Raw genomic sequence first — 25,951 nt, 5'->3', positions numbered from 1 at the left:
CAATTTTCTAGCAAAGTTGCATAATCCGCTTTGTCATTTGTTGGTTTAACCAAAGTTCCAGAAACATAACTCCACATCTTTTTCCCTTTCAAATTTTTTTTCATCACATAGTTCCAATAAGAATAATTCTTTCCATCTAACCTCACACTAATGGATTGAAGGGAATCATCTCTATTACTTGCCATTTCAGAAACAAATTTCCAAATGTTATCTCAGACAAAAGTTCCCAAATTCTGCAATATGACGAAACCCTAAAATTTCAGAATGAACACGAAAATCACATACCGAGTTACTGCAAAGATGCTTCGACCCAATTTGCTGCAATACGAAGGAGACCCAAGCCAAAAGCTATGGTTACGCTTAAGAAATTCAATTCCATAAACCCTTCTCTGATACCATGATAATTATGCAAAGACACAATCCATAAAACCCAAATGAGAGATAGCAAAAAGATGAAGAGAGAAAAGGGAGGCTAGAGTGTATTGCAAAAATAGAGAGAATGTATTCTAGGTTACAAAACTTATAAGCCAAGCCTTTTATATAAGGCAAAAGATATAAAATAACAATAATTAAGAAAAGACTAAAATACCCTCAAATAATAACTCTAACAGAATGAACAGTCAATGTTTTGTGAAGCATGTCAGTTTGGGAAATCACACTCTTTGCCATTTTCATTGTCTAATTTCAGAGCCAAGAACTTATTGGATCTTATTCACACTGACATTTGGGGGCCAGCACCTATTATGTCTAATACAAACTTAAGATATTATGTGCATTTCATTGATGATTACACAAGGTATACATGGATTTTCCCTATTAAAGCCAAGTCTGATGCATTAGCTGTGTTCACTCATTTTAAAAGTCTGGTTGAGAACCAATTTGATAGAAAAATAAAGGCTGTTCGCACGGACTCAGGTGGAGAATATCAGTCTTTCAAACCATTTCTACAGAAACATGGCATAGTATTACAGCTATCTTGCCCACATACGTCTGCACAAAACGGTCGTGCTGAAAGAAAGCATCGGCACATCACAGAGATGGGACTTACACTTCTTGCACAGGCGAGCATGCCATTGAAGTATTGGGTTGACGCGTTCCAATCTGCAGTATACCTCATAAACCGCCTTCCTACACCAGTTCTGAATGGGCAGTCACCGTATGAAGTCCTCTTTGCCAGAAAGCCAGATTATAACTTCCTAAAAACTTTCGGTACTGCGTGTTATCCATGCTTGAGACCTTTTCAAACTCAAAAATTTCAGTTCCACACGACCAAATGTGTGAATCTTGGCTATAGTGATACCCATAAAGGGTACAAATGTCTGAGTTCGACTGGGAGGCTATATATCTCACGAAACGTTGTCTTTAATGAAGCAGACTTTCCATTCAAATCTGGTTTCCTGAACATGTATCAACGAGAAGCAGAAATACAAGTCCCAACTCCAGTATCATGGTTCACTCTACCAATCCAGCAACCTGAATCACAAGCACCAGGAAGTACTCAATCGAAGGATTCCAGATCACCATCACGGGGTGATTCGAGTTCTTCAGCTCCCTTCAATTCAAATCGATCCTCGACAAACCCAAACAATACATCATCAGGTTCTGCCTCTCCTTCTCAACCTGTCGATATCTCATCTAATTTGTTTGTTGATTCAAATATTGCAACAGATGCTGGTGCTTCAGAAAGTCAGCCGCCTATTCAGAATAGTGAACCGAACAATAATCAAGAAGCTCAGTCCACACATCCAATGATTACACGGTCAAAAACTGGGTCTCTTAAACCCAAAGTTTATCTTGGTGAGGCAAAATGGGTAAACAATGCGTATGAACCAGCAACAATTACTCAAGCTCTAGAACATCCTGGTTGGAAGAGTGCCATGGATGCTGAATTTAATGCCCTTACACAAAACAAAACCTGGGTTCTTGTACCACGAGTGGAATCATACAATGTTGTGGGAAACAAATGGGTCTTCAAGGCCAAGTTCAATGCAGATGGGAGTTTTCAGAGCTACAAAGCTCGTCTGGTGGCAAAGGGGTTTCACCAAAGACCCGGTATTGATTTTGGGGAGACGTTCAGTCCAGTGGTGAAAGCTTCCACTATTCGAATCATCCTAACCATTGCAGTAACTAAAAGCTGGACAGTGAGACAACTTGACATAAACAATGCATTTTTAAATGGTTTTCTGGAAGAGGCCGTGTATATGGAGCAGCCCGAAGGCTATGAAGACAAGCATAATCCCACGCATGTGTGCAAGCTGCAGAAATCGTTATATGGCTTAAAACAAGCTCCTAGAGCCTGGTTTGACAGTTTAAAGGCAACTTTGATTCGCTGGGGCTTTGTTATTTCAAAAGCAGATAACTCATTCTTTATCCTCAAGAAGCAGAAATTTGTAGTTATGGTGTTAATATATGTGGATGACATTATTGTCACAGGCAACAATAATACAGAGTTACAGGAGTTCATTGGCAGACTGAATAAAGTCTTCTCATTGAAGGATTTGGGTGATTTGCACTATTTTCTGGGTATTGAAGTGTTTAGAGACTCAACTGGTATTTACTTGAATCAAGGAAAATATATCAGTGAAATGCTCCATAAACTTAATATGCAGAGCCTAAAACCTGTTCCTACGCCCATGGTCGCTGGAAGACCACTTTCAGCAGAGGATGGCGAAAAGTTAGAGAATCCCACGTTTTACAGGAGCATCATTGGAGGATTACAGTATCTTACGCATACACGACCCGACATAGCGTTTGCAGTGAATAAGTTGAGCCAATTTCTCAAGAGTCCAACCACATGTCATTGGAATGCCACTAAGAGGATTCTGCGATATTTAAAGGGTACTATAAACTGTGGCTTACATATTGGGGTCAGTGAAAACTTGAACTTAGTGGGTTATTCAGATGCAGATTGGGCATGTTGCCCAGATGATAGAAAATCTATTGGGGGATACTGTGTTTACTTTGGTGAAACACTCGTTTCTTGGTCTTCAAAGAAGCAAACGGTGGTGTCTCGATCTAGTACTGAATCCGAGTATAGAGCACTTGCTCAGGTGACTGCAGAAATTGTTTGGATTGAATCACTTCTCAGTGAGATAGAATTTCGGCCACAACTTGTGCCTGTGATTTGGTGTGACAATATGAGTGCAGCAGCATTGGCGTCTAACCCTGTTTATCATGCTCGTACCAAACATATAGAGCTAGATGTCCACTTTGTTCGAGATCGAGTTCTGCAGAAGAAAATCGAAGTTCGCTACATCTCCACTTTTGACCAAATTGCAGACTGTTTAACCAAGGGACTACCGCCTGCCAGATTCAAATTTCTTGCAGAAAAACTGGGCATTACAAACTCACCCTTAGGCTTGAGGGGTGGTGTTAAGGCATAATACAGGAGACTAATTAATATATATAAATTAGCTGTCTATTTGTCTAGGACAAGCCAGTAAGGGTGGCCACGATTGTAACCACGATTGTATGCTTTTTCCTTTTTCACCTTTTTGTTTTGCCTTGTTATTTGTGCTTTCTGTTACACAACCGTTTGGCTCATTGCCACACGTCAGTAGGCTAGAGGCCTTCTCCTTGGTTGTAATGATTGTATTCCTCATACAAAGATATATATACAGAGTACTCTGGCTCTCAATTCTTTGAGCTGAGTTTACAAATATTGTGTAAATACCATTTCTTAACTATCTTAACATCTTCCTTCAAACTCGTGATGTGGCAACTATAAGCATGGAGAGTTTGCCAACTAAAAAATTAAGACGGGAAGTAGAATGTGAATTTGTAAAAAAATCTACATTATGCAAATAAGAAGAAACAAAGTGCAAAGTGATAGTGTCGCACTTGAGATAAACGTGTAAGGTGACAGTCGATCTCAATGTGCTTGGATTGTTCATGCGAGTCTGAGTTATGAGCAATTTAAATAACACTCTTGTTGTCACAATACATAGGAGTGAAATTAGAAAGAAAAACTATCATATATGTAAGTAACTAAATTAACTAAAAAAAACTCTATAAGATGCCATAACATGATATTCCGATTCAATTGAAGATTGAGACATAATAGTTTGTTTCAAAACACTTCCAAGAAATAAGATAATCATCCAAAAAGATATCAAAACTAGTAATAGACTTGCGACTTGTGGGATCACTGCCTTGATCAACATCATATATTCACGCAACTCTAAGGAAGAAATGGATGAAAGTAGAAAACTCTGATACTGTGGTGTGGATGACCTATTTTTTAAAGTCATTTTTCATTCTAGCCTAGTTTTAATAATTTTTTGCAAAATAGTCTCTCATAATTTAGACAGCTGGTCAAAAAATTCAAACAGCTGGTTGAAAATTTTAGACGGTTGGTCGAAAAATTTAGACAACTGGTCGAATTTTAGACAGAGACTATTTTACAAAAAATTATCAAAAGTATGCCAGATTGCAAAATCACATAAAAAAATAGAGGTAATTTTCACCAATTTCTCTAATTTTTAATAAAAATGGGTGTACTAAATAAATTTATTTGGAGTGCAAATAATGACCATGTTTGATTTTTTTAGGAAATAAATATATATTTTTTAATTTGGAAGTAAAGATATTTGATTTCATATATATAACCAATTTCATATTTTTTTAAAGTGATATTTTAAAATATTTTACTAATTATTCTTATCATATATGAATACAAAATTATTAAATTATAAATATTTAACACATTGAAAAAAATAATTTTTCAAAAAAACTCTGGAGAGTTAATTCAAATACTAAAGAAAGTCATTCCAATATTACTTGTCATAGGTTAAGACCACGTGATCAATGTATAATACGAAGAAAAAAAATTATTTGATACTATCCTCCCTATAATAACAATTTGTTCCACACCCCACACAACCAATAGAATCCACCAAAAACAGGTGTACCTGTGCGGTCGTTTCGTACAACTGCACCAAAGAATTTATCTATATATATATATATATATATGTATAAAAAGGAGGTAGGGTAATGGACTCAAAACAGAGGTACGTATGCATAGGGTGCATTGTACGTAGTGTAGTGGACGCTCAAAATAAAGGTACGTACGTACAGGGGTGCAGTGTATGCCTGATGCAGTGGTGGAACACGCCGTATGCGTAGTGTTTCTACAGTGGTGCACTGTTTTGCTACGTATGTTAAAACGAGGAACAAAGTGAGACCCATTTCCGAAAAATAGAGGCAAAATTTTGGACTTGGAACAAGGACAGACAGTGGGGCGTGGGCTCGATTGCACAGAAAAGAAAGAAAAATAAAATAAATAAACCCAAAATACTCAAGACAAGACAATAATACCCCAACCAACCTGATACCCTCTCACTCTCACTCACTCACCCTCCTTCTTGTCTCTTCATATACTCAAGACAATACAATACCCCAACCAACCCAATACCCTCTCACTCTCACCCTCCTTCTTGTCTCTTCATATACTCAAGACAAGACAAGCCCAGCCCTAGCTAGCTGCCACTACCCATAACCACCATCGTCCTTCTCCCATCACCATCTCCATCCCCAAGATCCAGGCCGAACCTCCGACCTCGATCGCTCCACGATTCGAGGAACCCAGGCGCGATTCTTTCAGCGCCACTCTTCCCGTCGCCCTAAATCAAGCCAAGCCCAAAAGACCCATACCTGTTGCACAGCCTAAACCGAGCCCAGGCGCACCCAACCCAAATCTGAGAGCCCCTAGCTAGTGCGCTCCACCACCAAGTGCGATTCCACCTCCACAACACAAATACACCCAGACCCATCAATTCACTGCTACTCCGTAAGTATATATATATAATTATAAATACATCATAATTACTTATCTACTTACCTTATTACTGTTTGTCAATGTCTAGAAGGTTTGAAATGGATTCTAGAAGGTTTGAAATCGATTTGGAAGGAGAAACTGCTACTGATGAGGTACTTACTTTATTACTGTTTGTCAATATACATTTCAAACCTTACTCATCGGTAGCAGCTTCTCCTTCCAAATCGATTTCAAACCTTCTAGAATCCATTTCAAACCTTCTAGACATTGACAAACAGTAATAAAGTAAGTAGATAAGTAATTATGATGTATTTATAATTATATATATACTTACGGAGTAGCAGTGGATTGATGGGTCTGGGTGTATTTGTGTTGCAGAGGTGGAATCGTGCCGGGTGGTGGAGCGCACTAGCTAGAGGCTCTCAGATTTGGGTTGGGTGCGCCTGGGCTCGGTTTAGGCTGTGCAACAGGTATGGGTCTTTTGGGCTTGGCTCGATTTAGGGCGACGGGAAGAGTGACGCTGAAAGAATCATGCCTGGGTTCTTCGAATCATGGCGCGATCGAGGTCGGAGGTTCGACCTGGGTCTTGGGGATGGAGATGGTGATGGGAGAAGGACGATGGTGGTTATAGGTAGTGGCAGCTAGCTAGGGCTGGGCTTGTCTTGAGTATATGAAGAACCAAGAAGGAGGGTGAGAGTGAGAGTGAGAGGGTATCGGGTTGGTTGAGGTATTGTATTGTCTTGAGTATATGAAGAGACAAGGAGGGTGAGTGAGTGAGTGAGAGTGAGAGGGTATCGGGTTGGTTGGGGTATTGTCCTGTAGTATTTTGGGTTTATTTATTTTATTTTTCTTTCTTTTCCGTGCAATCGAGCCCACGCCCCACTGTCTGTCCTTGTTCCAAGTCAAGAATTTTGCCTCTATTTTTCAGAAATGGGTCTCACTTTGTTCCTCGTTTTAACGTATGTAGCAAAACACTGCCCACTACTCTTTGTACCACTGCATCAGGCAAGCGTACACTGCCCATTACTCTACACTACGTACACTGCATGCACCTGGTCCTAATAAGCATGCGTTCATGTATGTAAATGGCATGAAATGGCAATTGCTGCTGTAAATGGCAATTCTTTTTAAATCCTTGCATGGAGGTACGTACGTAGGCCTCCCAGAGTGGTCCCAGAGTGGCCAAGGCAGCTAGCTCGTCCTTGTGAGACAATCTGCGCATGCATGGTGACATTTTTTATAATTAACAAGTGTTTATATATATATATAAATGAAAATAAATCTAATTAATAATTAAACAGCCTTTCAATCTAGCTAGCTAATAATATAAATTCAATCAGTTCCAGTAAAAAACCACTAGACTTTATGGAATCTTGTATGCATATAAACTACAATAGCATTCATATGATTGATAGCATAAGGATTATTATTATATATATATAGTAAGAATTCATTTTATATATTTTAATATATATATATATATATGTTAGTCCTTGTTTAGAGTTTGTCTGATCGATCATTTTTTATTTTGGTTTGATAGAACTACCTACTGTTCTTTAGAGGTAACACTATACTAGAAAGTGTTAAATTACAGGCGGAATAATTAGAGGCGGACTTAGTCTGCCATTAATGAACGGGTTATTAATAGCAGACTTAGTAGTCCGCCGCTAATAATGTGGAATTTTTTTTATTAGCGGCGGACTTACCAATTATTAGCAGCGGGTATTTTCCCTTAGTAGATGCAGATCTATCCGCCACTAATACTATTAGCGGCGGGTAAATATCCGCCGGTAATAAGACTATTATCGGCGGGATATATTAATAGCAGCGGGTCCCACCGCTAGTAGTTTATTACCGACGGGATAATATTAATAGCAGTAGGTCCCCGCCTCTAATAATCTTACATATTGAAAAAATTTCACATCGTCTCGTCCGTTCCTCTAACTTCTCTTCTCTCCCCCTCTCAGACGCACTCTTCTCCTAGTCCACCCCTCTGTCCGAGCACCACCACCGCCCCTTTGTCTGAGACCTCCTTGTCCAAGCACCACCACCACCCCTCTATCTCAGCACCACCATCGCCCCTCTATCCAAGAGCACCACCACTAGTGTATATATATATTTTTAATGATATTGGTTTCATAATATTTATTAAAACAATTGTTTTGGTCTTATTAAAAAAAATAGATTCATGTGTTGTATTATATTGTATTTAATTTACTGTTAAGAGAATGAGATTGATTATTAAAAAATTTAAAATTAAAAAAAAATATTAGTATGTTGCTTTATTTTTTTTAGCAGAGCATCAAACTTTTGAAAGAAAAAAACCATATTATTAATGTATGTTGTTATTGTTTTTTTTTTTGTTTGTATTAATCATATTATGGTTTATGTTGATTTGTGTTGTAATATTATTTTAATAAATATTCTGTTGTTCTAGTTATTCTAGGTTTGTTGTTTGGAGATTTTAAATTTTGGGATATGACAAATTTAAGTTGTTATGTTGTCAAAATTTAAAAAAAAAAACTATATATCTTATAATAAATGTTCTGGGATTTTCTGAGTGCAGGATTTAAAATTTTTTGAAACGATCGTATTAATCTATTATGCTGTCAAATTTTTTTTGACATTTTATTAAGTAAAATAGTTTTAGTTTTTTTTTGTTATATGTTATGTCAACATAATGAAAATTGTAATGAATATTATTTAATTTAATTAATTAGTATTATTATAATTAATTGAAAATTATTAGTATTTAATTAGAAGTTAATTTATTTTTTTTGTTCCGGTATACTTATGATTGATGGTTGTTGACTACAACCATAAATTATTGGGATATCGACATATAAGATATTATAATATTACATAAGGTTTCAATTTGTGACTTTGGGGATTCATCGCAGCAGCAACAACCGCAGCACAGACATAGTCAATTTGTGAGTTCGTCGCAGCAGCAGAGGTATGGTCAGTTTGAGAGTTTATTGCATCAGTCTCTCTCGACACGACCACATACTCGACAATTTGGATCATCTTCGCAGCAGTAGTCTCCACAAGCTTATTACCCTTCACCACCACCACCACCACCACCATAGTTTGCTTCACCACCATTTCTCGCTTGGTTGGCCCGATCCAAACAATAATAATTAGTTTACGTTTTTTAATTAAATTAAGACAATTGATATTTTATGATAAATTTATATGTAACTAAATTAAGACAATTTATATTTTTATTATGTTAATTTTATGGTTAGTTTTTATGTAATTTTGTTTGATGAATATTAATTGTGTTATTAATAATTAATTTTAATTTATGTTAAATTTTATTATCTTTAAATAAGTATTATATGTATATTTATTATTAAATAAAATCAAACGAATTATTATATTTTAATATTATTAATTTATTATCGACGGATTAATAAGGGCGGGACCCGCTATTAAATAAAATCAAACGAATTATTATATTTTATATATTTTTAATTTCATTCATTCACTTAATGATAAATTGGTTACTTAGAAAGAAAAAAATTAATTCAATAAAAATATATAATAAATTTATTTATTTATTGATAACTATTTTTTAACAATAACTAGGTTACTCTAAAAACATAAAAAATAAAATAAAATAAAAAAGCAAGATAGCACCTGAAATTTTTGTGATACGCTCAAATCTGGCTTGCACCTGAGAAAATAAATCATACATGAATAGTTACACAAATATATAGTACGATTATATACAATGATTCTTAATTAATTGAAAGCCAAAATAGTATACTATAATATCGATTAATATTTACCTCATTCTTTATAAATTATTACTCCTAATCTTGAAGCAATTTCTTTATCCTTTGTGATCAAGTGATGATTCTTCCAACTTCTTCTTCAAATAGTGTATAATTTTTTAAATAAAACTAGAGTAAATAACACAAAAACAAATAAATAATATTAATAAGTAGGACAGAGGTAGGTCTTAACTCCAAGGTGCCAAAAGATTAAAATAAATTATGAAGGGCTTAAATACAAATTTTTATTTAAGAAATTTGGGAACTAAGAGCACATATAGCATTTTATATAGAGTAACTTACACTGGTATTTTGGGAAAGAAAGATCTTGGTTCAGAATAAATGACAATAATTCCATCATGGCCAGAGATTAGGATTTCTTTTCCTACACCGGGTAAAAGCATAGTGACATTCAAGTTCTGTTGTGAAACTCTTGAAAAATTGTTGACATTTTGAACATCAAGTCATGCAAATAAGTCTAGCCTAATTCTTACCTATGCTTTGATATGTTTTATCTTTGTAGGTTTTTGATGAAAAGAGAAATGGGGTTAATGAATTTGTAAATATACTCAGTATCTTTCATCCCTTTCCTCCTATAGAAGAAAAAATCAACGGTAAGTGCTCTCAAGAAGAATTTCAATCACAAAATGCAAAACAAAAACACTAAACTACTAGATAAACCAAATTAATAATTGTCTAATAAATAAATAAAAAAATCAATAGAGCACTGCATCTAAACAAGCATGATCCTCCACAACCATCAAATAGGACTCAGAACTACGATTTCATGATCCTATAAAGATAATCAATAATAAAGATATTAGTTAAACTACTAATAATAAAATCAAATTTATAAATAAGAAAGAAATACTAACCTGACAATATTTATGAAAGGCTGATATGTTTCCACCCGTCATCATAGCTATGGCAAATAAAAATATGATGATTAAAAGTATAGAGTAATGTTCCAAATACTTGTACTTAAGTGTACTTTCTGTGAAAACATTTTCTTTCCCGTGCAAAATGGAAGGTATAAATAACCTATTATTATATCCAAAGATATTACTAAAATTCTTATATATATTTTTCCAAATGTTTGCAATATTTTTCATTTGTATTAACATTGCAAGTAAGCCACTTGCACAGCTAGCTGCAAGCATTAATTGCAATACTGACATACTAATATGTCAGGTCAAGTTAGCATAATGGTAAAAAAGACATCTTCTATAGTAAGAAAAAGTCTTCCTACATCTAGTATTTTTTCTTCTAATTCATCAATTCGACTTATTTCTTTATTAAATATTTCAATTAAGTTTTCTACCTGCAAATAAAATAAAAAATAAGACTAAGTAAATTATTTTAAAATATATCTAAAACTAATTTAATTAATGCTTATATATATACTATTTCATATGTGACCATATATATATTTTTTTATTTTAATGTTATATATAACTAATTATTTCTATAATATAATATATAAAAAGACAAAGCTTATAATTATATATCATAGTAATAAATTATTTTAAAATATATCTAAACCAATTTTTATTATTTGGTATGTATTGTAATAACTTGAGAAGTCTTCCATATATATATATATAAATATATATACTTAAATTTATCTTTATTCATATATACTTAAGATAAGTATAATATATATAATTGATTATATTAATCTTTTATGTATATATATAAGTACAATATATAACAAATAATAAAAATTAATTTAGATATATTTTAAAATAATCTACTAATATGATATATAATTATAAATTTTGTGTTCTTTTATAATTATATTATAAAAGTAATCAGTTATATATAACATAAAAATTACAAAAACAAAAAATATATATATGGGCACCTCTAAACTAATATATAAAAGAATTGATTAAATTAGTTTTAGATACATTTTAAAATAATTTATTTATCCTTTTTTTTTTTAGGTAGAAAACTTAATTGAGATATTTAATAAAGAAATGAGTAGAATGGATGGATTAGAAGAAAAAATACTAGATATTAGAAGATTTTTTCTTACCATAGAAGCTGTCTTTTTTACCATTATGCTAACTAGACCTGTCATATTAGTATGTAAGTATTATCCTTTGCCTTTTCTCATTACAAATAATGCTTGCAGCTAGTTATGCAAGTAACTTACTTGCAATATTAATACAAATGAAAAATGTTGCAAACATTTGGAAAAATATATATAAGAATTTGGGATATTTGCGGCATAAGTACCCAATGTTTGGATTTTGTACGCGGCATAGACCCAATATTTATTTTTAGTGGCAAAAGTACCTAAAGTCAGTAAAACTGTAATTCCGTCAGCCTCCTCTGTTAGGTTCCGTTTCGTGATGACTGGACCAACACGTGTCACTTCGTGATTGGTCCAACTCAATAATATTTTAAAAATAATTATGATTTGGACCAATAAAAACGTGACACGTGTCTGCCTAACGGAGGAGGCTGACGAAATTACAGTTTTATAGACTTTTAGTACTTTTGCCACTAAAAATAAACATTGGGTCTATGCCGCGTACAAAACCCAAACATTGGGTACTTATGCCGCGATTATCCCTAAGAATTTTAGTGATATCTTTGTAGATAATAATAGATTATTTACACTTTCCATTTTGCAATGGAAAGAAAATGTTTGGAACATTACTCTATACTTTCAATCATCATATTCTATTTGTCATAGCAATAATAGCTATGATGATGGGTGGAAACATATCAACATTTCATAAATATTGCCAGATTAATATTTCTTTCTTATCATTAGCTTAATTATAAATTTAATTTTATTATTAATAATTTAACTAATATCTTTATTATTGATTCTCTTTTTAGGATCATGAAATCGCAATTCCGAGTCCAAGCCCTATTGGATAGTTGTGGAGGATCAATTTTTTTTATCAAGCTTTGGCATGCTTGCTTAGATGCCGAGCTCTATTGATTTTTTTTATTAGACAATTATTAACTTAGTTTATCATGTAGTAGTTTAGTGTTTCTGTTTTGCATTTTAGGATTAAAATTCTTCTTGAGAGCACTTACAGTCGATTTTTTCTTCTAATAGGAGCACAGGAATGAAAGATACCGAGTGCATGTACAAATTCATCAAAGTCAACAACACCATTTCTCTTTTCATCAACAAGATCAAAAACCTACAGAGACAAAGCAGATCGAAGCATAGGTAAGAGTTAGGCTACATTGATTTGCATGACTAGATGTTCAAAATATCAACAATTTTTCAAGAGTTTCACAACAGAACTTGAATGTCACTATGCTTTTACCCGGTCTAGGAAAAGATTTTCGCCATGTGGAGTTTGGAACAGCGCCAATTGAAGCTCTTCCTACAAAGATAGCAAAGGTTTAAAATTCATAACCAACAAAACTTTCACCTCAAAATCAAAATTCTTTCTGTATATCACTATATATATATATATATTATATACTATCAAGTATGTACACAGTATGACCTCTTCCTACATTAGCCATTACCTCAGGTTTTTTCTTTAGCAATGACTGATTTTTAGTTTAATATAAACAAAAAAAAAACATCATAAATATAAAGAGTATTTGGAAAAATATATACACTTTCCTTCTCAAATTATCAAAAAGCGTACTATAGCAAAATGACATTGAATTTAAAAATGTCAATAAATTGAGATTTTTGAGATTAATCCTCCAAGTCCTTTTGTTGAGATTTTTTAAAGTGCTTTTCAGTTAGATTTTCACTTAAAGAAGTCTCTTCTATACAAAGGCTTGTTCTATTAGATACATAGTTTTTGATTAAGGGGGCCAAAATATAAGAAGTTTATATAAGGGGGCCAAATTCGTAATTTTTGAAAAAAAATGGGAATTATTTATAAAATGGGAAGAAGAAGAAGAAGAAAAGGGGTGTCTGGTTGTCCTTCATGATTCAGATTCCAGATTCCAGCTTCCAGATGCAAAGTTCGAGAGGAAGGGTCATTCAAAAAATGCAAAGTAGTGGTGGAAACAAAAGGAACAATTACGTAATAATTTGAAGAGTAATGATATGTGTACTCAAAATATGCACTCAAATATTATATATAGTGATATGTCACTAGCAACCAACCATATGCCAATATCAATTCAAACAACACACAAGTTTTTTTCTGTATCTCCGCAGCACACAAATTTCTCCGATCCTACTTCACTAAAACACACAAGTTCTGAACCTTCCGTTATCACCGCAGCACACAGTAACAATCCCAGAACCTACTACACTATGGATGAATATTTAAGATATTCAAAGTTAGAGGCATACCTCTTGCAAACTATTGCCACAAAAGTTTCTTTGAAGTTCGTCTACCTTTATAATGTAATAAGATATAATAAAAGTAAGTCAAATTTGAATTAAATAATTAAATAATAATGGAAAAAGGGAAAAATAAAATCTAATTAAGGTATGAATGGTAATATTAAAAGTTTATATACATTTTGTTTTTTTAAAATTGAAAATTAATATAAAGGTATGAATAATAGTGAGTCAATAAATATAAATTTAAATAATTAATGATAACATGTCTTTCGATCAATGATAGTGAGAGCATACTAGCTTGCAAGTGTACCAAACTATAATTAGAATGAAAGTGACCTTTCTTTTTCTTCTGTCTAAATTCAATATGAGAGAGCTTAATTATAATGCTAAATACAACATGTGATTAACAAGAATTATATCATCATGTGAAACATAAAAAAAAAACTTTTGATATTCTATTTTGGATTAGACCTGACTTTTCTTCTCTTGAATATTAAATAACTATTCATGTAACACAGAAATATTAATAACTAGAGAACACAGTGATCATTTAATTTATTTACCATGAACCATAATATTTGTGATGAAGACCAAAAGGGGCAAGGATTTAGGATTCAGTGCATATAGTTTTCTTGGCAACCAAACATGGGAAGCTATATTAAAACTAAAAAAAAAAAAAACACATCCATTAATACTAACGAGATAGCAGAAAACTCACCATCTCCATCCTTGTCAAAAAGACAAAAAGCTTCTTTAAACTCAACAATCTGTTCCTCACTTAGTACATCTGCCATGTTATTTCCCATGAAAACTTAATCAGGACACTCAACCTTTTAGAGAGAAAGAGAGAAAGAGAGAGAGAGAGGATTGGGAGAGAAAGGGTAATAATAATAGTATATGTTATGATATTGTTGAGTGTAGTGGTTTATACGATTGGTTTTAGGGGCTACTACCACAAACAAACTGAATTAAATCAATGATTTAATGCCTCTGAGCCTTCTGAAATTCTTTCAGAATTGACTGAAAATCATTAGCTAGCTAGGCATATGCAATTGTCTTGTCAATTTGCAATTTATTAACAAAAAAAAATCAAAATCAAATGAGAAAGAAGAGAGATTAAAGACTTTCCATGAATTAAAAATAATAATAAGACTTAGTAATTTGATTATTATGTAAGTGATCGGCCTCACTGGCTTGCCTGAGTTTGGATGAAGTCTCCTTCACCAATTGTGTGATATGGTTCCTCGTTTTGTGTCTGTTTTTTTAAAAAAAAAAACATAATTAGTAAAAATTGAGAAATCAGAAGATGATAATGAAGATGGTATATATTAATAAAGAGGAAAGGCTTTGTTTACAACTTTTCTCGAAGTTGAAGAGTATCTTAGAGGGTGCCAAGGGAACTGACGAGGCGGAAGAAGGAAGAGACGACGATGTTGATTTGGAAAATCCCCAAAGCCAAAACCTGAGATGAGATGGATGATCGTGGAGAGGATAATCAGAGGCGTACAACACTGATCGGAGAAGCCCGACGACTGATCGGAGGAGGCGATGATGACCTAGGTCGTATGGTCATCTGGAAATGTCACGCTTTGCTACAGTATAAGAAAAAGGCCAAATAGTTAAAAGGCCCAATTTTACTGACTTCTTACTTATAAGCAGCCCATTTAGCAACTATTTTATTACTGGCCAAATCAGTATTACCGTGTGTTTAGTTTTAGGTTATTAGCCCATTTTTTAATAATAACAATTCGTTAAAAATGTCATTTTTTCAATGTGATATATACTCACAATTGTTGTAGTGACACCATTATTGACACTGCTCATTAGCTCAAGTTTTTTCAGCAATAACTTATTTATAGTTTAATATAAAGAAGAAGAAGAAGAACAAACCTCATAATATCATAGTGTAAAACTATATGTTAGGCAGCTGATGTATAAAGCTTATTATTTGAGTACAATAGTGCAAGAGTAACACCTATAGCTTCCATTGCCTGTCTCACATGAAACATATATAAGATAATGACAAAAATTACAACTTAACATATATCACATGAATTATATATCCTCATCCATATTTTTTTCATTAAAACAATTGAATTTGTTAGACATTATTAAGTCAAATTAGAGGTGCCTTAGCTGACTTTTAGTATAACAGAGAACTGTGAATTTTTATCAATTGTTCAACCTTCCTTTCCACCCCATATGCAAATGATCAAATCTTCAATTACAAGGCAAAAAGACTTTCACTAAGGTAATTAAAATTTAAAAGCAACCCATGCACGTGCACTTAACAACACATAAATAGAAAGAAAATATCAAAAACAAAATAGAGTATTCAACCATTACATCAAGAAGCAGCTTAGATTATATGCTATATGTTTTGAAAAAAAAAAGAGCAAGACAAAATTGAAATGCTATATGTTGAATTATTATAATAATTATTCTTATAAATAATATACTAGCTGAAAACATAAAAGAAAGCCCACTAAGAATGTACATGGCATTTTTAAATAGCATTAGAAACATTATTTAAAATTCATGAACTCAGATCGGCAAAAATGAAAACATATCTAAAGAAAATGAGACAGAACAGAAATGATGGCATGATCTACTGCATCATAAAAAATTAAATAATATTTAAATTCAATAATTGTGGTAAAGAACACTAATGATAACAAAACAACCAGATTATTAAATTGAAAAAGGCAATGACACAACAAAAAACCAAAACTCTAATCCTAGGTTTATAAGATAATGACAGTACATTAAAGAAATGACATAAACTATCATCTAAAAACTCCAAATATGTATTTTCTTTTTAAATTAATTAAGACTTACAAAAAGAAGTCTAAAATGGGTCTACATTTATACACTGTTAGATTATCTTCACTTGTCTTAATATCAAGTAATTAATTACTATAGTTTTTTTCTTCATCAAATATCAAACAAAATTACCTGCTCTAGAAAATACATATACAAACATTCAAAGCTTTTACAAAAACCTTGGTTGGCAAGTTCCTTTTCACAAAATGAAAAGGAAAAAAAAAAATTGCACATTGTACAGCCTAGGAATATGATATGAATTCATATATACAAATTTTGATTAAAAAGGACCTGGTATGGCAGGCAATGCAGCCTTGCTTAAAGGGTAAAAAGGGCCAATTCTCTTCATTTTAATCTAGTGGATGCAACTGAGGGAAACCCCAAAAAATGATCAGTCTTCGACCTCGGTGTTGAAAATGAAGCTTGGAAATACTGTGGTGATGTCTCTGCATATTGAAAGAGTTTCAATAAAAGGCTTTAAATTGCTTGCAATGCAAAGAAACATGGGGTAGCTAGCTGCATATACTTACTTCAAGTAAGGAAGAATCATGTTCTTCAAGAGAGTGGGATGTCGAATGGCGAATGCTTTCCATTCTTCTTTGTTGATCCTACCGTCCTTGTCTGCATCAGCATCAGCATCAGCAAATGTCTGCAAGAACATGTTTGAAACTTGTTACTATTGAGTTCTTAAGAAGATGACAGTTGATTGAATTGAGACTTGCCTTGTCAATAATGGCCTCTAGAAGATCATCTGATAATTTCATATCACATTCCATCATTATTGCAACTACCATTTGCTTAACCTGGGGGAGTCAAAGAGAGAGGCCATTATTAGCCAAAACACCATACATAATTTACTACTGTTGTCGCTCAATGAATCCAGTTTGTCTCAGGTCATATAGCCGGAATGCAACTGCCAAGAGAAGAAAAGTAACCGAAAATAGGATTAGTGTTTCTGTTTTGCATTTTAGGATTGAAATTCTTCTTGAACACACTTACAGTCGATTTTTTCTTCTATAGGAGCACAGGGATGAAAGATAATGAGTGCATGTACAAATTCATCAAAGTCAATAACACCATTTCTCTTTTCATCAAAAAGATCAAAAACCTACAAAGACAGAACAGATCGAAGCATAGGTAAGAATTAGGCTAGACTGATTTGCATGACTTGATGTCCAAAATATCAATAATTTTTCAAGAGTTTCACAACAGAACTTGAATGTCACTATGCTTTTACCCGGTCTAGGAAAAGATTTTCGCCATGTGGAGTTTGGAACAGCACCAATTGAAGCTCTTCCTACAAAGATAGCAAAGCTCTTCCAATAAAACTTTCACCTCAGAATCAAAATTCTTTCTGTATATCACTACATATATATGATATATACTATCAAGTATGTACACAGTATGACACTGCTCATTAGCTCAAGTTTCTTCAGCAATGACTAATTTATAGTTTAATATAAATAAGAAGAAGAAGAAGAAGAAACACAATTAGCAGAAAGACTCTTTGGCAGAATATATCAATATTTTCCTTCTCAAATTATCAAAAAAAAAAAAAACATTAAGCAAACTGACATTGAATTCAAAAATGATAATTCCCTAAATAATTTGGCATACCTTGTGAATAGACCCATCATCAATGATTGAACTGCTCAACTTCTTAAAGAGCTCATACAAGGCCTCCACTTCATTCACAGAAACTGCAATCATTTCCATTTTTGAAAAAGCCCCAAAAATCAAACACCCATTACAGTCAAAATTAGGGATTTGAGATTGAGAGACTCAAACGCAATGAAACAGAAAATAAAAGAGGATTTTCGGTAAAGACGAAATACATCGGGTCTCATCGGCGAGGCGAGCGAGGCACAGATCCATTCTCCCATCGTCAAAGAGCTCGATCTCTGTTCATTCATACAACCATTATTACCACCACCACCAAGCTTTACTCTACAAAAACCAAAATTCAAATTGGAAAAAGAAAAGAAAGAAGAATGACCATGGATGAGAAGCTGCGTGCGGTTGATGAAAACTTCTCAGTTTCAATGGCGGATTTTGGTTATTTTGTTGAGTTGGGTTGATTCTTGATTGTACTGAAAAGGAGATGAAGATGAAGATTTCTCTAGAAGAGCGAAGAGAGTAGCTTCGTCTCGTCTGCGTTTGTATTAATGAAGAGATGAAACCAAACAGGTCAGTCTTCGTCCGTATGTATTAATTGCAGTGATGCAGTGCAGTACTGTTTGAGTTGACTGATCATCAGAGAGAGAAGACTGGTCCTGAGCATGCGTTGGGCTCTGAATTGGCCAAGCTTAACATGTCTTTTCGTCCTTAATATTCTTTCAAGCTATATATTGCTGTAAATGGCGACAATGGTGGGTATTGCTGCAGCTACTGAATACTTGTCCTCCCAAAATGGCCAAGACAGCTGGTCCTTTCTTCACCAACAGAGAAGGACTTCCTTATACATGTATGTTTCTCCATTACTGAATTATTGTCCTCCCAAAGTGGCCATGGCATCTGGTTCTTTCTCCACAAACAGAGAAGGACTTCCTTATCCATGTATGTTTCTCCATGCGTGGTCAGACAATCTGCACATTCAAAAGCATGCATGATCACATTGTTGATTCACCGCTATTGGATTCTTGGTCCACTTTTTTGAATCAACAAGTATTTTTTCTTAGCTTCTGTCCTTCATTTTCACTTTTCTTGATTAACAAGTTAGCTCATATTCCTTTGCTTTACTCTAATAATTTCTCCATATAAAGGCAATCCGTCATTGAAAGAATATCATTAACTCTCTTATTCTTATCTCATCACTGTGTTAAACTAACAAATTAAGAAGAAGAGGTAGCTCTATAGGCTGCAATGGCTGCTGGTACAGTATCTATAACTCTCCCTGTTGTGGCTGCTGTTGTTGGTCTTTACTTATGTGATAGAAGCCCTTTCAAGACTAATAAGGTAACCAAAAAAGAAAGAAGCAATTTGTATTTCACTATTATACATCATTTCTTTTGGTAACATGGATTTTCATACTTGTAATGTTCAGGAATCTGGAGATGGGATTCGAAGTTCGATCGAAACTATTGTGTCTAAAGCAAGATTAATGGAGGTTAAAACTACTAAGATGCCAAAGTTTGCTCCACAGTTTGATGGGTTGGATTGCTTTGAGACTTTTGTTGCTTGATAAATATTTAGTTATGTTATTTGGTTGTTGGGATGAAGAGATCCTGCAGACAAAGAAATTGTGTCACCATCTCATGGATGGTGTTTGGGAACATGATATATGTGTGTATATATGTGATTTATTTTTTAAGATTATCATTGAAGAGATGTAATTTCTTATGGATTATGCAATGAAAAGCTTAGTATTAAACTCAATAACAAGTTAGTTCATATTCTTTGTTGGGTTCTTTGTCTTCATTGTAATATATTAAATTGGCAAATTTATGAAAATATATTTTTTATTTAAAAGTTGTTTTAATTTATTTTATTGTGATTCCAAGGTTTAAATATCTTGGATTATTTGGTGGGATTTGTAAATATTCATTATTTATATTCACAATATATTTATAAAATGAATTTTTATCTTGGTTTTATAAAGAAAATATTACGTGACTTATCTGAATTCATTTCTGGATTTTTTTGTTAATTTTCGTACTCTCTAAGTATGGTCGAGGGTAGAAAATAAAAATCTTGGAGAGGTTATTGCTTATTTTCTATTTTTAGAAAATTCTTATTTGACTCAGGTATAAGTTGTCCCCGCAATTTTCATCAATAAAGAATATCATCAAATATTCTTGCTTTTATTGTGAATTCTTTCTTAGCCCTTCAGAGCATGAAATTGTTTCTACAAATAGGCTACTAGAGCTTTGAGAAAAATTGAACTCCTTGGTGTATTGTTTTGTTGAGTGAATTGTAATATTTGTGAGAGTTCATAGTTTGTATTCAAGGTCACACTGTTCACGTGATCTTGTAGTATATTGAGTGCTTAGTTTACGGTGTGTCTATGTCACATTCATCGTGAGCGAATACCGTTTGTAATTTGAACACAATTCTTAAGGTCTTCGAGAGGAGATTTTTCTAACTATTTAATAATAATATTAGCCAACAAAAAATCATAGTCAACTTCTATAAATAATAGGTAAAAGATGAATAATTTTTTTGTTTTAATTTAGATAATAATTGAATAAAAAAATTAATTGTAAGGTCAAATTTATAATAGAAGTAAAATTTTAGGATAAAACTAAAATATGTTTATCATCTAAGTGATATTTGGTTTTAGACAAAAAGTTTGTGGATAAATTTATATTAAGAAAATTAGTTATGAGGTAAAAGAAGACTAACTTTGTCATTTATGAGGCATTTGAAGACAATGTCAAAAATGATTTGACAAAATCATATTACTAACAAAAATGAGGAAGTAAATTGACTAATTGTTCTTCTATCTTTTATTGGTTGTTTTTTTAGCGGCTAATGAATTGATTTGTATGCCCTTTGGCTAAATAATCTTTTTAACTGGTTGTACTTTATCATTTCAATTTGATCACTTATATATATAAAAAAAGTTCATGTCAATTTTGCTTTAAATGTGTTAATAGTTTTATTTATTATGTTTTTATGTGATACAAAATAGAAATGTAACTTTGTTCCACATTAATAAGAGAGTAAACTTTTCTCACCGTTCTCTCTTATTTCTTTCTCATTTTGGGAATGGATGTAACTATTCCTTTTCTCATTAATTATTAAATAAAAATTATAAATTAATATAATGTTTGCTAATATGTTATAGATTAGTTTGTGTGCACTTCAATACAATGTCCCTATCCAAAAGAATAAAGCAGCAAAAATATGCTTGTGGAAACAGCCGTCCAACTGACGTGGCATTCATTTGTTTTTCAAAATTAAAAATATTGTATTTTGATTTATTAAGATTCTCATCTTTTTCTTTCCAAAGGTCAGATAACAAAAGCATCCATAAAAACTTTTTCTTCTATTCATATACACATCACCCAAAAAAAATAAAAGTGACCCTTAAAAGAAAAAATAGACCATAGTATTCAAAATATCTGTTATCTAAGTATCTAACAGGTACCGTCCATCTGAAATAAAACTCAGCACAAAAGTATTTATCTCATGTTTATTATGCTCAACAAGATGTAATTATTTACCAATTTCGTTTCATATGCCACATCAATGATATGAACACATATATGTTACAATATTATTCGTCTTGTGGACCTTATACTCTTTCTTTCTTACTTACTAATTCTTGTTTCTTGCAAATGGTTGTCGCTATTGTTAAACAATCTAAAGAAACAACAGAAAAATCAAAGATAAATGAAAATTAGGATTTCTTATATATTGAAATATCATAATACAATCACCAACAATATTGAAATATCATTATGCAATCACATGTAATTAAAGTTCACAAAAATAAATTATATATTAGCCTAATAAAAGTAAATAATTTTAAATATCTAAAACTAAATAACCATGAATATCTTTGTTAAGGCATAATACAGGAGACTAATTAATATATATAAATTAGCAGTCTATTTGTCTAGGACAAGCCAGTAAGGGTGACCACGATTGTATGCTTTTTCCTTTTTTCACCTTTCTGTTTTGCCTTGTTATTTGTGCTTTCTATTACATAGCCGTTTGGCTCATTGCCACACGTCAGTAGGCTAGAGGCCTTCTCCTTGGTTGTAATGATTGTATTCCTCATACAAAGATATATATATACAGAGTACTCTGGCTCTCAATTCTTTGAGCTGAGTTTACAAATATTGTGTAAATACCATTTCTTAACTTGGTATCAGAGCAGAATTGCTCACGCAGCCATGTCGTCTGGGACCAGTCACTCTGCACCTGCTGTTTCGCCTGCTGCACCTCCTGCTGTTGGCACAGGCCCTGTCCCGACCAGCTCCCCCTTGGCCAGCTCTCCACCGACTGGACCAAGTGCTTTTCCATCTACACCTTTTGGTAATACCCTCTCTCAACCTTTTGGTTTTAAGTTGGATCGTAATAATTATACTCTGTGGAAAACAATGGTATCAACCATTATCAGGGGTCATCGGTTGGATGGCTATATCAATGGGCTGAAGCCGGCTCCTCCTGAATATGTTTCTGCTGGTGTTTCCTCTACTGAGGACCGTCCTGGGTTTGGTGTTTGTCCAAATCCTGCTTATGAACAGTGGGTTGTGTGTGATCAGTTACTCATGGGCTGGTTATATGGTTCCATGTCTGAATCTATTGCTACCGAAGTTATGGGTTGCACCTCGACTCGTACTCTCTGGGTTGCTCTCGAAAACTTGTTTGGTGCACATTCTAAGGCTAGAATGGATGAACTCCGAGATAAGATCCAACTCACTCCTAAAGGAGGAACCCCCATGGTCGACTATCTTCGTCAGAAAAGGACCTGGGCCGATATGCTTGCCTTGGCTGGGGACCCTTACCCAGAAACCCACCTTACAGCTAATGTTCTCCGGGGTCTTGATGTCGAATATCTTCCCATTACGGTTTAGATCGAGGCTCGGGAATCGATCTCTTGGCAGGAGCTTCAAGAACTCCTCCTTAGCTTCGACACGAAGCTGAAACGTCTTCAATCGCAGACTACCCGCTCTGCTCTCACATTGAACGTCGCTCCGTCGGCGAATCTTGCTCACAAGCCCTCTGACTCTCCCGTGTTTCCTGGTCGTCATCCTGGCACTCACTATCGTGGTGGCAGAGGCTCCACATCGAGGGGTGGTCAATACCGTGGCCGTCATCCTGGCGGTCGTGGATCTGGTAGAAACTCAAAACCCACTTGCCAGGTATGTGGTCGATATGGGCACTCTGCTGCATTTTGCTACAATCGGTATGACTCTAGCTTCATGGGTACTCCTCCTTCTAATGGTTTTTCTGGTCAAAGTGATGAGAAGAAAATGCCCTCTGCGTATATTGCTTCTCCTGAAACAGTGGATCATATGGGTTGGTATGCTGACAGTGGTGCGACTAATCATATCACAACTACTGGAGAGGATATGGTGCATCGATTCAGCTATGGAGGCAGTGATAAATTGACTGTGGGAAATGGTAATCAACTCCCCATTACTCATACAGGTTCAGGTTTACTAAACTCTTCTACTGGCTCTTCTCTTTTGTTGAAAGACATGCTTCATGTTCCTGCCATAACAAAGAATCTAATTAGTGTCTCTAAACTCACAGCAGATAATAAAGTGTTTATTGAGTTTTACTCTACTGTTTGTTATGTGAAGGACATCAAAACAAAGAGAGTAATACTGGAGGGGAGGCTTAGAGATGGATTGTATCAACTTGATGTTCCAACTACTAAAGCTTCTGAAGGACGTTTGGCCGAGGAAAATAAAGACAAGTTGGATTCTACGTTTTCTCCATTTGTTGCAATTTCTACCTCTGATGTAAATCATGTTTCAGATTGTATTTCAGTTAGAGACTTATGGCATAGACGATTGGGGCATCCCTCTCTTAGGATTCTCAATCAAGTTTTAAATTCTGCTAATGTAAAACTGTCAATGAATGTGATAATTATGCAAAGACACAATCCATAAAACCCAAATGAGAGATAGCAAAAAGATGAAGAGAGAAAAGGGAGGCTAGAGTGTATTGCAAAAATAGAGAGAATGTATTCTAGGTTACAAAACTTATAAGCCAAGCCTTTTATATAAGGCAAAAGATATAAAATAACAATAATTAAGAAAAGACTAAAATACCCTCAAATAATAACTCTAACACCCCCCCTCAAACTCACGATGCAGCAACAATAAGCATCGAGAGTTTGCCAACTAGAAATTGAAAACGAGAAATAGAATGAGACTTAGTAAAAAAGTCAGCAATCTGTAAAGAAGAAGGAACAAAAGGCAAAGTGATAGTGCCAAGCTTCAGGTGGTGACGAGTGAAGTGACAATCAATCTCAATGTGCTTGGTGCGTTCATGAAAAACTGAGTTGTGAGCAATCTGGATGGCACTCTGATTATCACAATACATAGGAGTGGGTTGAGAATGACATACACCCATATCTACAAGCAGCCATCTTAACCAAACAATTTCTTTGGTAGTAGATGACATAGCGCAGTACTCTGCTTCAGTGGAAGATTGGGAGACAACAGTTTGTTTCTTACTTTTCCAAGAAATAAGAGAATCACCCAAAAAGATACAGAAACCAGTAACAGACTTCCGATCCGTGGGATCACGACCATGATCAGCATCAGAGTATGCACGCAGCTCCAAGGAAGAAGTGGAGGGAAGCAAAAGGCTTTGGAAGATAGTACCCCGAAGATACCTCAAAATGCGAAGAACAGCTGCCCAGTGAACAGTAGTAGGAGAGGCAACAAATTGACTAACAATGTGAACAGCATATGCAATGTCGGGGCGAGTGATAGTGAGATAAACCAAACTGCCAACAATAGTGCGATACAAAGTAGGATCATGCAAGGGAGTGCCATCAGAAGGAGAATACTGAACATTGAGCTCAAAAGGAGTGGCAACTACTTTTGTATCTGTAAGACGAGCACGGTCAATAATGTCAGAAGTGTATTTTGACTGAGAAAGAAGATAGCCTTTTGGGGAGAAGACAACTTCAATACCCAGAAAATACCGAAGAGGCCCCAAATCCTTCATCTCAAACTGAGAAGCTAATTGAGACTTTAACACTGCAATTCCATCTAAATCATCACCAGTAATGATCATATCATCAACATATAAGGAAAGGAGAATACGACCTGCATTGGTACACTTAACAAATAGTGCTGAGTCATGATTACTTGAGAGAAACCCAAGAGAAGTAACAACATTGGAGAATTTCTCAAACCATGCTCGAGGAGCCTGTTTGAGACCATACAGAGCTTTCTTAAGCTTACAAACTTCTCCATGATTGTGAGGGACCCCAGGAGGAGGAACCATGTAGACCTCTTCATGTAAATCGCCATTCAAGAAAGCATTCTCAACATCCAACTGAGATATATTCCACTGACGAGCAGATGTAACTGCTATAAGAGCACGGACAGTAGTCATTTTTGCAACAGGAGCAAAAGTTTCCTCAAAATCCATACCATACTGTTGAGAAAATCCCTTAGCTACCAATCTAGCTTTGTAGCGTTCAACAGACCCATCAGACTTGGTCTTGATTTTATAAACCCAACGAGAACCAATTGTATGTTTACCAGGAGGTAAAGATACCAAATCCCAAGTATCTGTCTTGTGCAAAGCTGAAAGTTCCTCATTCATAGCATGCTGCCAAAGAGGGTCAGTAACTGCTTCTTTATAGGA

At 34.2% G+C, this 25,951-nt stretch overlaps 2 protein-coding genes, 1 long non-coding RNA gene and 1 pseudogene across 3 annotated transcripts; 1 reads left to right on the top strand and 3 right to left on the bottom strand.

Moving 5' to 3' along the window:
• Window positions 1-4,767: 4,767 nt before the first annotated feature.
• Window positions 4,768-11,036, bottom strand: LOC133834388 (uncharacterized). The gene is made up of 5 exons (XR_009893347.1): window positions 10,050-11,036; window positions 9,859-9,940; window positions 9,571-9,684; window positions 9,419-9,455; window positions 4,768-6,990 (listed from the first exon to the last, which is right to left on the bottom strand). It is a non-coding gene; the product is annotated as an uncharacterized LOC133834388 (long non-coding RNA).
• A 1,572-nt stretch (window positions 11,037-12,608) lies between these two features.
• On the bottom strand, window positions 12,609-14,637 carry LOC133778830 (calcineurin B-like protein 9). Its single transcript, XM_062218851.1, has 4 exons — window positions 14,539-14,637; window positions 13,850-13,894; window positions 12,852-12,911; window positions 12,609-12,722 (listed from the first exon to the last, which is right to left on the bottom strand). The coding sequence occupies exons 1-4, from the start codon at window positions 14,635-14,637 to the stop codon at window positions 12,609-12,611; spliced, it is 318 nt and encodes a 105-aa protein (XP_062074835.1).
• A 2,145-nt stretch (window positions 14,638-16,782) lies between these two features.
• LOC133834391 (calcineurin B-like protein 9) lies at window positions 16,783-18,802 on the bottom strand (annotated as a pseudogene).
• Window positions 18,803-23,679: 4,877 nt separating this feature from the next.
• Window positions 23,680-24,326, top strand: LOC133834387 (uncharacterized). The gene is made up of 2 exons (XM_062263987.1): window positions 23,680-23,767; window positions 23,923-24,326. The coding sequence occupies exons 1-2, from the start codon at window positions 23,738-23,740 to the stop codon at window positions 24,232-24,234; spliced, it is 342 nt and encodes a 113-aa protein (XP_062119971.1). The 5' UTR covers window positions 23,680-23,737; the 3' UTR covers window positions 24,235-24,326.
• The last annotated feature ends 1,625 nt before the right edge of the window (window positions 24,327-25,951 follow it).

Source organism: Humulus lupulus, chromosome 5 (assembly GCF_963169125.1).
Source record: "Humulus lupulus chromosome 5, drHumLupu1.1, whole genome shotgun sequence".
Classification (NCBI taxonomy): domain Eukaryota; kingdom Viridiplantae; phylum Streptophyta; class Magnoliopsida; order Rosales; family Cannabaceae; genus Humulus; species Humulus lupulus.
Note: the sequence above shows the minus strand (reverse complement) of the source record. Positions and strands in the feature narration are given on the sequence as shown.